A 14,927-nucleotide genomic window follows, 5' to 3' on the forward strand; every position below is an offset into this window, starting at 1 on the left:
GTAACTTCCATAAAGCCATTCATGTGCTTAGATGTACAATCCTCATTGTTGTAAACTGACTTTTCTATTCGTTTAGGTACATCGTAGTATTGTGTTATATAGTAGACATCTACTGAAAGTTAAAGTATCGTTTTCAGTAATGCGTTACTGGAAAAAGTACTGAACTTTTCATACTTGATACAGTGCCACGTGACTCACTGGGATGATAAACAACATAACCGTCAAATGTACAACAAGGCTCTTAGGGTCCAAATAATGTATCTGAAATGATTTTTAAATGAGGCTCATTAGTTTGGCTGGGAAACTGTACAAATGATCTCACTCTAGTGACAGGAGTTTGTCTGGGTTTATGGTTACTGATGATGCAGCATCTTGAAAGAAATGTGCATCGTGGATATGGAGATAAAGGGCTTAATGTAATAACATTTCAATCAACAACAGCAAAAAGTTAAACAAATAATGCATATCAGGGGATTTTTAGAACACAGGATAGAAAAAAAAACCCCAAATTTTGCTTATGGACTCAACTTTATTATATCTACTTTTTTGCATTTTTCTTTTTAGAATGTTTTTTGCTTGTTTGTTTTGCTTCAAGACCTTGGACAATGCCTGAGGTGGCGTATGGAGGAACAGAACACGGAGGAGATATTTGGCTGACAAATATTTCATAGATGTCTCCTCAAGAAACATTTTGAATAGGCAAATACATCAACTAAAATGCTCATGTAGCTAGCAATTACATTACGTTACAGGCATTTAGCAGACGCTCTTATCCAGAGCAACATACAACATACCCAGAGCAGCCTGGGGAGCAGTTGGGGGTTTGGTACCTTTGCTCAAGGGCACTTCAGCTAGTCCAGGGAATCAAACCGGTGACATTTTGGTCCCAAAGCTGCTTCTCTAACCATTAGGCCATGGCTTCCCTGAGGACTTGTTAGCCCAGGACCCTCAAGTGGCACAACATCATCAGGAGATCGTGAGATTGTGTTCCGATGATGCGACAGTCAAGAGAGCAAAACTGGCTGTGCTGTCTGGTTGGGAGGGATGGATGGTATAGTCTCTCTCCTGTCAATTGCACTTCTGAGCTCATGTATGTAGAAGAGGGTAGAAAGCACTTTGCTCCCAGATTGCTGATGAGAAGATGCAGGTAGCTGGCTTCATGTGTCTCAGAGGAAACGAGTGATTGCCATCCCTGTCCTTGGTTGGTAGTCACATGATAGGGAAGAGTTAGTTAATGGGTGGGAAGTACCAAACAGTGGGGGAAAATGTGGGAACAAGTCCATTCCAAATCCCAAAAAAATTTCATAATTTAACATTTCAGTTGACAATTCAACCTTGAAGACTGTTCTGTATAATTTTTTTAACTTCTGTTCTTTGTTAATGTGGTTTAAGGGGCCGATGTGATCAGTTTCGACGGACAAGGCATAATCTCCTACCGTTTCCGACAGAAGAAGGTGAAGAGCCTGAAGGACAAAATCTTGTTGAGGTTTAAGACCAGTAAAGGAGATGGGCTTCTGCTCCACGGAGAGGGACAGCAGGGGGATTACCTCAATTTGGAGCTACGCAGGGCCAAACTGCTGCTACAGATCAATCTGGGTAACGTTGACTTGAACAGATACTTCACCCTGACGTGCCAAGCTAACTGCGAATGGAAGTGAATGAGGACTGCTTAGCATCTCGTTTTTAGAAGGCGAATTGGCTGTGTCCTTAGCATTAATTTAGTACACATAGGGCTGGAAATTAAGACCCGCCCACCAGCCAAATGTTGGTAAAATATGGCACTAGAGGGCAAATTTGTGCAGGCAAGCTTTTCACTGCTACAAATTCATGATAGAATTATACATATTAAAAGGGCATTTATAAGTGTTAATAAATATAACAGCTGCTGTATAGGACGGCACAGTGGTGTAGTGGTTAGGGCTGTCGCCTCACAGCAAGAAGGTCCAGGTTCGAGCCCCGTGGCCGGCGAGGGCCTTTCTGTGCGGAGTTTGCATGTTCTCCCCGTGTCCGCGTGGGTTTCCTCTGGGTGCTCCGGTTTCTCCCACAGTCCAAAGACATGCAGGTTAGGTTAACTGGTGACTCTAAATTGACTGTAGGTGTGAATGGTTGTCTGTGTCTATGTGTCAGCCCTGTGATGACCTGGCGACTTGTCCAGGGTGTACCCCGCCTTTCGCCCATAGTCAGCTGGGATAGGCTCCAGCTTGCCTGCGACCCTGTAGAACAGGATAAAGCGGCTGGAGATAATGAGATGAGATGAGGTGAGCTGCTGTATAAATATGTAGGACACCACATGGCATTATAGTGAAAACAGACTCGTGTTACATGGTTATTATAGAGGAAATACTTATAGCACAGACAGCTATTCACACCTACGGTCAATTAATCCGTTGGTCCGGGTTAGAGCCACGGGGCTTGAACCCAGACCTTCTTGCTGTGAGGCAACAGCGCTAACCACTACACCACCGTGTCGCCCGCTTTTGAATATGCTAAGATTAAAATACCTAGCTTGTGAATATGCTAAAATTAAAACACCTAGTTTGTGAATACACTGAGTGCAGAATTATTAGGCAAGTTGTATTTTTGAGGATTAGTTTTATTATTGAACAACAACTATGTTCTCAATCAACCAAAAAGACTCATAAATATCAAAGCTGAATATGTATGGAAGTTAGAGTGGGGCGTTTTTAGTTTTGGCCATTTTAGGAGAATATGTATGTGTTCAGGTAACTTTCACTGTGCAGAATTATTAGGCAACTTAATAAAAACCAAATATGTAGCCATTTCACTTATTTATTTTCACCAGGTACACTGATATGACAACTCCAGATTTGCAAATAAACATATCTGACATTCAAACACAAAACAAAAACAAATCAGTGACCAATATAGCCACCCTTCTTCATGAGGACGCTCAAAAGCCTTCCATCCATAGATTCTGTCAATTTCTTTATCTGTTCACGACCAACATTGTGTGCAGCAGCAACCACGGCCTCCCAGACGCTGTTCAGAGAGGTGTACTGTTTTCCCTCTTTGTAGACCTCACGTTTTATAATGGACCACAGGTTCTCTATGGGGTTTAGGTCAGGTGAACAAGGGGGCCATGTCATTATTTTTTCACCTTTCAGGCCTTTACTGGCTAGCCACACAGTGGAGTATTTGGACGCATGAGATGGAGTGTTATCCTGCATGAAAATCATGTTCTTCTTGAAAGATGCTGACTTTTTCCTATACCACTGCTTGAAGAAGGTTTCTTCCAGGAACTGGCAGTAGGTCTGGGAGTTGAGTTTGAGTCCATCCTCAACTCGAAAAGGTCCAACAAGCTCATCTTTGATGATACCAGCCCATAGCAGTACTCCACCTCCACCTTGTTGGCGTCTGAGTCGGAGTGGAGCTCTGTGCCCATTACTGATCCAGCCACAGGCCCATCCATCTGGCCCATCAAGAGTCACTCTCATCTCATCAGACCACAGCACCTTAGAAAAATCAGTCTTAAGATATTTCTTGGCCCAGTCTTGACGTTTTATCAGTGGTGGTCGTTTTTCAGCCTTCCTTACCTTGGCCATGTCCCTCAGTATTGCACACCTTGTACTCTTTGACACTCCAGGAATGTTGCAACTCTGGAATATGGCAGAACTGGATGCTAATGGCTGCTTGTTAGCTTCACGCTTGATTTTCCGCAGATCATGTGCAGTAATTTTGCGCCTTTTTTTTTCCACACGCTTCTTTTGACCCTGTTGACTATTTGCAATGAAACGCTTGATTGTTCGGTGATCACGTTTCAACATCTTCGCAATTTCAAGAGTGCTGCATCCGTCTGCAAGACATCTCACAATTTTATATTTTTCAAAGTCTGTCAGATCTCTCTTCTGACCCATTTTGCCAGAGGAAAAGAGGTTGCCTAATAATTATGCACACCTGATATAGGGTGTTGATGTCATTAGACCACACCCCCTCTCATTACACAGATGCACAGCACCTGATGTACTTAATTGGTAGTAGGCTTTCAAGCCTAAACAGCTTGGAGTGGGACAACATGCATTAAAAGGATGTTGTGGTCAAAATACTCACTTGCCTAATAATTCTGCACTCAGTGTATACAAAGTGTAAAACAACTAGCTTGTGAAAATGCTACATGTAAAACTTATAATCAATGAATATGCAAACTGGCTAGTGATTATACAAGCTGTCATAGCATTTAGCTAGTGAATGACCTCAACTGTCCAGTGAAGTTTAGCGAGTGAATATGCTAACTGGTAAACAGCGAGCCACAGTGGCTATGTGAAGTGAACTTTTAAATGTTGTTCATGCTTCTGGAAGTGTTCCTTAACCAAAAATCCTCTCTGGCTAAACGAAACAACTTTATATACTCCAGCCATGTGCATGAACTAATAAGCACGTTTAGTTCCTGGCATGTTTTTTCGAGTTTCAGACTTGGCTTTTTTTTTTTTTATCCTCTTGTTTACTCTGAATATTGTGTCCATCTATTTGTAATGAATCTGAGATGCTTAGCATTTTCCTCGGATGCCTGTCCATTCCAGGTAGCAATCAGTATGGCTCCATCCAAGGTCACACCTCGGTGTCCAGTGGCAGCCTGCTGGACGATGACCAGTGGCACGCCGTGCGGATCGAGAGATACCGCCGCAGCGTGAACTTCACCCTGGATGAACACACGCAGAGTTTCCGAACCAACGGAGAGTTTGACCATCTTGACCTAGACTACGAGGTCAGGACTTGTGCACACTCTCTTTGTTGCTTTCGTACATATTTGTGTCTTCTTAAATTATTATCCTAGTATCCTAGCTGTGGTACAGCTTGTAATCCTGAGGTAATATTTCATCATTATATGTACTTCTGAGGGGACGTCTGGGATTATTATTCATTTATGAGCGGCAAAGGCGCAGGCTTTGGACAGATTTTTTTTAAATTAGCCTCCAGCTGTCTCTCAGCAGCCCCTCTGCCTGTCCCGTGAGTCACATCAAGCAGGGGCAAGGCCATGAATATTTGAACAGAAGCCTGATAATACAGAAATATAATAATACAGTCTCTTCTCTCTTCCTCGTTCTCACTCCATCTTTCTCTCTTTGGTTTGCTGAAAGCGTCCTCTTTAATTATTAGCAGATGCAAGTTCCTTTTTGCAAAAACTATAAAATTCTTCACTAAGGCCTATTAGTGGTGACTTAACAAGCTATAACACTTCACTCTCTATCAGCAGTGCTGCTTTTATGGCTTTCACTGGGCCCCAGACATTTATCCATCTCCCTGATCAGAATCCGCTGTATTATGGAGATTTTTTTTTGAAAGCATGAACATAGGGCGGCACGGTGGTGTAGTGGTTAGCACTGTCGCCTCACCGCAAGAAGGTCCGGGTTTGAGCCCCGTGGCCAGCGAGGGCCTTTCTGTGCGGAGTTTGCATGTTCTCCTCTGGGTGCTCCGGTTTCCCCCACAGTCCAAAGACATGCAGGTTAGGTTAACTGGTGACTCTAAATTGACCGTAGGTGTGAATGTGAGTATGAATGGTTGTCTGTGTCTATGTGTCAGCCCTGTGATGACCTGGCGACTTGTCCAGGGTGTACCCTGCCTTTCGCCCGTAGTCAGCTGGGATAGGCTCCAGCTTGCCTGCGACCCTGTAGAGCAGGGAGCCTATCCCAGCTGACTACGGGCGAAAGGCGGGGTACACCCTGGACAAGTCGCCAGGTCATCACAGGGCTGACACATAGGTGGGGTTTACATTAGACCGTATCAGCGGATCATCAGATTAACGTTTTTAAAACGATTAGCGTGCACACAACAACGCCAATACACGATTCGCGTGCACACAGCAACGCCAATACACGGATACGCTCGGCTCCGCAGGCATCCTGCGCTCCAAATCACTCCGCCCTGAACAGCGAGTGCCCTCTGGAGGGTGCGCACTCCGGCCCTGCGCAGCTCACAGAGCACGCGAGTGAAGTGCACGAGCAGTGATTCGGGACTGAGCCGCTGTGTGTGTGATCTCAGTGCATATCACTTACCACTTGCAAGTGGAAGGATGGCAAGCCTAAAGACAATCATAACTACACAATGGGCGGTATTTGCATCAGTATTTGCAGTATTTTCATACTTTTATACTCTTTAATGAAAGGTGATACAAGGCGGAAGTCCGCACCGTTTTTCAGCAGTCGCGTCACATGACCAACGCCAGCGAATCAGGAAGGTGGATGTCACAGTGACGTTGTCCAATGACGACGCCAGCTAGAGCTCAGCACAGCGTATCCGCGTATTCTGAATGTTTACACAGCACCGGACCAGACACGATCTGGATTGAATACGTGGACCCTGGCGGATTCCCGTTTCCCGGCGTTTCCAGGCGTTTTAATGTAAACGGACAGTGCATCCGCGAAGAAAACGAGACAGATACGGTCTAATGTAAACTTGGCCATAGACACAGACAACCATTCACACCTACGGTCAATTTAGAGTCACCAGTTAACCTAACCTGCATGTCTTTGGACTGTGGGGGAAACCGGAGCACCCGGAGAAAACCCACGCGGACACGGGGAGAACATGCAAACTCCGCACAGAAAGGTCCTCACCGGCCACAGGGCTCGAACCCGGACCTTCTTGCTGTGAGGCAACAGCGCTAACCACTACACCACCGTGCCGCCCCTGACTAGCTTGTGAATATTTTAATTGTGTAGCAGAGGCCAGGGAATTCATACTAGTCGACTACGCCACCTGAAGGAGGTTCACCGCAGGCCAACTTACTAACCCCTTTTTTACTTCAATAGACACCCAGGTTCGTTCACACTTCAAGGAAGAGACGCGAGTTCCACAAAAACCAATTTATTAATTCTTTTCAATCAGTCTTTAAATTCAAACACACATGCACTTAATCTTGGGAAACTGTGGTAATCCACAGAGACACAATTGGGATTCTGTACCCCTTGACCAAATACAATGCAAAAAAAGGAAAAAAAACATTACTCAGGGCAGCTGCAACACCCACATACATCCAAAACAGGTAGCTACACTGCTTATCGGAAGCCTGTGCAAGTGTTAGAAGATAATTGTGGGTGGGGCTGAGGCTTACCACGGCAATCAGAACGAAAGAGAAAAGAATCCCAAAATACATACCACACGCAAAAGAAAAGCACAAAAAGAATAAAATAAACACCAATCATGCGACACAACAAGAAAAGTGAAAAGGGATCCACCACCGCAAGATCTGCCTGCCGGTTGCCTAGGCCCAACCACACCTGTCCAAAAAATATAAAAGAGAAAAGAGCTTAAAACACAGAATTTAACACAGTGCATACAATGTCAATACAAAACCAACTGGCACAGTACAAACTACTTAGCTTAACTATGGCGAAGCTGCTTGCAAAGACACTCCAGCCCGCCGTAGGGGTGCAGCCACCCTTATTAAAAGAATGGGGTAAACGACTGTCAGTCATCCACAAACACTCACGCACACACACCAACACATACACAAACATGCACACGCACCAATACACCAAACAAGATAAACAAAAAAAAGAACAAATAACCATTATTACATGCGATCTCATTAAAGTTAAGTTAAAGTCCTTCCCACGCCTTACAGTACCTGGTATTCCTAGGCAGTCTCCCAGTCAAGTACTAACCAGGCCCAACTCTGTATGTGGTGCATCAGGCGGCGCCAATCTCCGTTTCCATAGCCCTTGGCCTCTCGCCTATTACATAGCTAGGGTTACAGTGGGGGGCTAGTCCTCTGGTAACCACAAGAGTTTAACTCCCCATGCACATCTGTATTGCAGCATACCTTGCCAGATGGCAGTAGGTACCATTTTTTGATGGTCTTTGGTATGACCCGACCGTGAATAGAACTCACGATCTCCCGATCGAGAGGCGGACACGCTACCACTAGGCCACTAGTCGGTCATGCGATCTCATACAACCATTAAATCAAAACATGCGTGACAGACAGTCTTCTGGCATCGGTAGAACTCAAGGGGCAATACGACCCATCCACACCAATAAAAGGCAGCAAACAAAATGGGGCTACAGTCCAACCCCAACAAAACAGCAGCCTGGGGTAGCGTGGAGTTGCCCTAGACGCTGGCCACTGCCCGCCCTATAAACATTGAGTACAAACCGATTGTTACTAATACTACTATACTGCCACGAAATGTTACAAACATCCGTATGTTATATATACATACCGAGTGATTGAATGCTGCATATTTGGTCTTGCTCTGAACCAATAATGGCGCAAGAAAATCTCCGTAGTGAAGCTAAAATAATAAAAACACAGTTTAACCCAAGCTTACGGGTCTAAAATACTGACGGTGCATGATAATAAAATCAATTAACCTACAGTACCTCGCAAACGCTTCAGCCCGCAATAACTTGAATGCCACAGCAACAAGCTAGACTACGAGCAATCACAGCAGGAAAGACAATGTGAGCACAAACACTCGTTTGTAGCGAGGAGCACCAACTAGTGCGTACCCCACGCCACCAACTCAACCCCTGGACTGTCGGAAGTGACGCAGAAGGAAACGGCTACCAAGGACTCAATCCAGTCTAGTTATAACCAAATAAAAGCCCGCCCCGTAATTTAAGTGAACCTGTTCCTCCAATCCAGGCAGATCCCAGGGGAATTGCGGAGTAAAACGCAATTCCACCTGCTACATTCGTAAAACAACTAGCTAGTGAAAATGCTAACTGTAAAAGAACTAGTGATTATGCTAACTGTAAAAGAACTAACGAGTGAAAATTCTGTGTGAAACAACTAGCTAGTGAATATGCTAATTGTAAAACAACTAGCTTGTGAATATTTTAATTGTAAAAGAACTAGCTAGTGAAAATGCAATGTGTCAAACGATTAGTCAGTGATTATCCAGTATTAACTGTAAAACAACTAGCTAGTGAATATGCTAACTGTAAAAGAACTAGTGATTATGCTAACTGTAAAAGAACTAGTGATTATGCTAACTGTAAAAGAACTAACAAGTGAAAATTCTGTGTGAAACAACTAGCTAGTGAATATGCTAATTGTAAAACAACTAGCTTGTGAATATTTTATTTGTAAAAGAACTAGCTAGTGAAAATGCTAACTATAAAAGAACTAGTTAGTGATTATGCTAACAGTAAAAGAACTAGTGAGTGAAAATTCTGTGTGAAACAACTACCTTGGGAAAATGTTAACTGTAAAACAACTCTTTTAATTGTAAAACAACTAGCTAGTGAAAATGTGATGTGTCAAACAATTAGTCAGTGAGTATCCAGCAGTAAAACAACTAGCTAGTGAATATGCTAATTGTAAAAGAACTAGTTCGTGATTATGCAAACTGTAAAAGAACTAGCGTGTGAAAATTGTGTGAAACGACTAGCTTGGGAACATGTTAACTGCAAAATGACTAGCTTGTGAATATTTTAATTGTAAAACAACTAGCTAGTGAAAATGCTAATTCTAAAAGAACTAGTTAGTGATTATGCTAACTGTAAAAGAACTAGTGAGTTAAAATTCTGTGTGAAACAACTAGCTTGTGAATATTTTAATTGTAAAACAACTAGCTAGTGAAAATGCGACGTGTCAAATGATTAGTCAGTGAATATCCAGTATTAACTGTAAAACAACTAGCTCGTGAATATGCTAACTGTAAAAGAACTAGTTAATGATTGTACTAACTGTAAAAGAACTAATGAGTGAAAATTCTATGTGTGAAACAATTAGCTTGTGAATATTTTAATTGTAAAACAACTAGCTAGTGAAGACGCTATGTGTCAAACAATTAGTGAATATACAGGATTAACTGTAAAACAACTAGCTCGTCAATATGCTAACTGTAAAAGAACTAGTTAGTGATTATGCTAACTGTAAAACAACTAGTGAGTGAAAATTCTATGTGTGAGACAACTAGCTTGGGAAAATGCTAACTGTAAAACAACTAGCGAGTGAAAATTATATGTGTGAGACAACTAGCTTGGGAAAATGCTAACTGTAAAACAACTAGCGAGTGAAAATTATATGTGTGAAACAACTTATCAGTGAATATGCTAACTGTAAAACAACTAGCTCGTCAATATGCTAACTGTAAAAGAACTAGTTAGTGATTATGCTAACTGTAAAACAACTAGTGAGTGAAAATTCTATGTGTGAGACAACTAGCTTGGGAAAATGCTAACTGTAAAACAACTAGTGAGTGAAAATTCTATGTGTGAGACAACTAGCTTGGGAAAATGCTAACTGTAAAACAACTAGCGAGTGAAAATTATATGTGTGAAACAACTTATCAGTGAATATGCTAACTGTAAAACAACTAGCTTGTGAATATGCTAACTGTAAAACAACTAATTAGTTAAAATGCTACCTGTAAAACAAGTAGATGCTACATGAACATCATGTTGTTACCAGAAAACATCTCATTATTGTGAGAAATCCGTTTGTTATTATGAGAAAAATGTCTCATTCTTATTAGAAACCATCATGCGACAACAAGGAACATCTTTTTGTTTAATAAGCAAACATTTATATCTCATTACTTTTAGAAAACATCGTTATTATGAGAAAAGCATCTCATTTTTATGAGAACGGTATCTCCATTATTAGAACATATGTTGTTACTGCAATAAGAGCGTCTTGTTATTATGAGAAATATACCTCATTATAATTAGAAAACATCTTGTAATTATGAGAAAGTATCTCATTATTATATGTACCTCATTATAATATTAATAATATTTTCTTGTTGTTGCAAGAAAATCATCTCTTGTTATTATGAGAAAAGCATCTTATCGTTATGAGATAAATATATTATACTAGAAACAACATGAATGATCTTGTTTTGAGAACGTAGCCCACATTGACCAGCTGATAGGTCCTGAAAGCCACCGTGGACAGAATTAGTCAAATTGTACTCAAGTATAACCATGAAGTTTCTCACGTTGTTCAAGTTGATCAGTTAAAAAGGTCTGATTTCTGATAATAATATGATGTATATACCTTCTGTCCACAGATCAGTTTCGGTGGAATGCCTTTATCAGCCAAGCCCAGTTCAGGAGCTCCGCAGAACTTCGTTGGATGTATGGAGGGCATCCACTACAACGGGGAGAACATCACCAACCTCGCACGCAGGAAAAGAGTCGACACATCCAGCTTTGTAAGGGTTTATTTTGAATGGTTTTTTTTAGCAGCTGCGTCAGTGGTGGTTCTGGACCATCTCATTTGGTGAGGCTCATGCTGAGTCCAGATGCTCAGTTAGCAGGAACATTAGTCCACATGTTTGCTTCACTAAGCAATGTGAGGCCAAGTTTACATTAGACCGTATCTGTCTCGTTTTCTTCGCGGACGCACTGTCCGTTTACATTAAAACGCCTGGAAACGCCAGGAAACGGGAATCCGCCAGGGTCCACGTATTCAATCCAGATCATGTCTGGTCCGGTGCTGTGTAAACATTGAGAATACACGGATACGCTGTGCTGAGCTCTAGCTGGCGTCGTCATTGGACAACGTCACTGTGACATCCACCTTCCTGATTCGCTGGCGTTGGTCATGTGACGCGACTGCTGAAAACGGCGCGGACTTCCGCCTTGTATCACCTTTCATTAAAGAGTATAAAAGTATGAAAATACTGCAAATACTGATGCAAATACTGCCCATTGTGTAGTTATGATGGTCTTTAGGCTTGCCATCCTTCCACTTGCAAGTGGTAAGTGACTTGCGCACAGCGGCTCAGTCCCGAATCACTGCTCGTGCGCTTACCTCGTGCGCTCTGCGAGCTGCGCAGGGCCGGAGTGCGCACCCTCCAGAGGGCACTCGCTGTTCAGGGCGGAGTGATTTGGAGCGCAGCCGCTGAGGAGGAAGCGATGAGCCGCACTGACACATTTCTCAACTTACGTGCCGAATTAGTCATGTGATTAGCGTATCCGTGTATTGGCGTTGCTGTGTGCACGCGAATCGTGTATTGGAGTTGCTGTGTGCACGCTAATCGTTTTTAAAAACGTTAATCTGATGATCCGCTGATACGGTCTAATGTAAACCCCACCTGAAAGAGAGCAGATCAGTGCCAAGAGTGGGAACACATCATCATTTAAGGCTACGTTTACATTAGACCGTATCTGTCTCGTTTTCTTCGCGGATGCACTGTCCGTTTACATTAAACCACCTGGAAAAGCCAGGAAACGGGAATCCGCCAGCGTCCACGTATTCAATCTAGATCGTATCTGGTCCGGTGCTGTGTAAACATTGAGAATACGCGGATACGCTGTGCTGAGCTCTAGCTGGCGTCGTCATTGGACAACGTCACTGTGACATCCACCTTCCTGATTCGCTGGCGTTGGTCATGTGACGCGACTGCTGAAAAAACAGCGCGGACTTCCGCCTTGTAATACTGCAAACACTGCCCATTGTGTAGTTATGATTGTCTTTAGGCTTGCCATCCTTCCACTTGCAAGTAGTAAGTGATATGCGCTGGGATCACACACACAGCGGCTCAGTCCCGAATTGTGGCTTGTGCACTTCACTCGCGCGCTGTGTGAGCTGCGCAGGGCCGGAGTGCGCACCCTCCAGAGGGCACTCGCTGTTCAGGGTGGAGTGATTTGGAGCGCAGGATGCCTGCGGAGCCGAGCGTATCCGTGTATTGGTGTTGCTGTGTGCACGGCTAACGGTTTTAGTGTAAACGCGAATCGTTTTAAGAACGTTAATCTGATGATCCGCTGATTCGACATAATGTAAACGTAGCCTAAGTTAGCTATTTAGGAACCATTCAAGAAACCATTAGAAAGCCATCGCTCATCTTGTCATAACAAAAACTGAAGTTCTAACCTGGAATGTGATGCTTTAATTACACAGATTGTCCTAACTTTTAAGCTTACTTCCCTAAAATGATTGAGCTACATATGCTAAAAATATTTTCCTATTTATGTTGCTTATTGCTGCACTGATCCTTTAGGCCTTGTAGTGTCTCTGTAATGCTTTTAAACTACTTTCATTTGTCTTCTGTGCACATCTACTGTATATTACAGTGGTGCTTGAAAGCTTGTGAACCCTTTAGAATTTTCTATATTTCTGCATAAATATGACCCAAAACATCGTCAGATTTTCACACAAGTCCTAAAAGTAGATAAAGAGAACCCAGTTAAACAAAGGAGACAAAAATATTATACTTGGTCATTTATTTATTTATTGAGGAAAATGATCCAATATTACATATCTGTGAGTGGCAAAAGTATGTGAACCTCTAGGATTAGCAGTTAATTTGAAGGTGAAATTAGAGTCAGGTGTTTTCAATCAACAGGATGACAATCAGGTGTGAGTGGGCACCCTGTTTTATTTAAAGAACAGGGATCTATCAAAGTCTGATCTTCACAACACATGTTTGTGGAAGTGTATCATGGCATGAACAAAGGAGATTTCTGAGGACCTCAGAAAAAGCGTTGTTGATGCTCATCAGGCTGGAAAAGGTTACAAAACCATCTCTAAAGAGTTTGGACTCCACCAATCCACAGTCAGACAGATTGTGTACAAATGGAGGAAATTCAAGACCATTGTTACCCTCCCCAGGAGTGGTCGACCAACAAAGATCACTCCAAGAGCAAGGCATGTAATAGTTGGCGAGGTCACAAAGGACCCCAGGGTAACTTCTAAGCAACTGAAGGCCTCTCTCAAGTTAGCTAATGTTAATGTTCATGAGTCCACCATCAGGAGAACACTGAACAAGAATGGTGTGCATGGCAGGGTTGCAAGGAGAAAGCCACTGCTCTCCAAAAAGAACATTGCTGCTCGTCTGCAGTTTGCTAAAGATCATGTGGACAAGCCAGAAGGCTATTGGAAAAATGTTTTGTGGACGGATGAGACCAAAATATAACTTTTTGGTTTAAATGAGAAGCGTTATGTTTGGAGAAAGGAAAACACTGCATTCCAGCATTAGAACCTTATCCCATCTGTGAAACATGGTGGTGGTAGTATGGTTTGGGTCTGTTTTGCTGCATCTGGGCCAGGATGGCTTGCGATCATTGATGGAACAATGAATTCTGAATTATACCAGCGAATTCTAAAGGAAAATGTCAGGACATCTGTCCATGAACTGAATCTCAAGAGAAGGTGGGTCATGCAGCAAGACAACGACCCTAAGCACACAAGTCGTTCTACCAAAGAATGGTTAAAGAAGAATAAAGTTAATGTTTTGGAATGGCCAAGTCAAAGTCCTGACCTTAATCCAATCGAAATGTTGTGGAAGGACCTGAAGCGAGCAGTTCATGTGAGGAAACCCACCAACATCCCAGAGTTGAAGCTGTTCTGTACGGAGGAACGGGCTAAAATTCCTCCAAGTCGGTGTGCAGGACTGATCAACAGTTACCGCAAACGTTTAGTTGCAGTTATTGCTGCACAAGGGGGTCACACCAGATACTGAAAGCAAAGGTTCACATACTTTTGCCACTCACAGATATGTAATATTGGATCATTTTCCTCAATAAATAAATGACCAAGTATAATATTTTTGTCTCATTTGTTTAACTGGGTTCTCTTTATCTACTTTTAGGACTTGGGTGAAAATCTGATGATGTTTTAGGTCATATTTATGTAGAAATATAGAAAATTCTAAAGGGTCCACAAACTTTCAAGCACCACTGTAGCTGTATCAGACGCTTGCTGGCCGTGCTGTGAAAATTGTCCATGCAGACGCTCATCTAAGTTTCCAAATCCATCACTGTTTAACTCTTGAATATTTTCGATCGTGAATACTATCATTAAAAAGCTTATAATTTCTGCTCTCCGAAGAAATTTATCTGGTTAAGATCTGTTCAGTACTTTGGGAGTAACGGCAGGTTGAAGTTGGTACAACAGAGTAAAAACTCTGCTCGCATGATGTCGGGAAACTGCCGGTGCTTTTCTTTTTGAGTCACGAGAAAGCGCTCTCTCTCTCTCTCTCTCTCTCTCTCTCTGTCTCTCTCTTCTGATCGGT

General features: G+C 42.6%; 1 protein-coding gene across 1 annotated transcript in view; it reads left to right on the forward strand.

Moving 5' to 3' along the window:
* The window catches only part of cntnap2b (contactin associated protein 2b), a 163,998-nt gene that overhangs the window by 89,506 nt on the left and 59,565 nt on the right, over positions 1-14,927 (forward strand). The window contains exons 5-7 of the mRNA XM_060906391.1: positions 1,393-1,596; positions 4,539-4,723; positions 10,980-11,123. Coding sequence (XP_060762374.1) covers positions 1,393-1,596; positions 4,539-4,723; positions 10,980-11,123 — 533 coding nt within the window. The remainder of the gene's footprint in view (positions 1-1,392; positions 1,597-4,538; positions 4,724-10,979; positions 11,124-14,927) is intronic.

The sequence above is a fragment of the Neoarius graeffei genome, chromosome 23, assembly GCF_027579695.1.
Source record: "Neoarius graeffei isolate fNeoGra1 chromosome 23, fNeoGra1.pri, whole genome shotgun sequence".
In the NCBI taxonomy this organism is placed as follows: domain Eukaryota; kingdom Metazoa; phylum Chordata; class Actinopteri; order Siluriformes; family Ariidae; genus Neoarius; species Neoarius graeffei.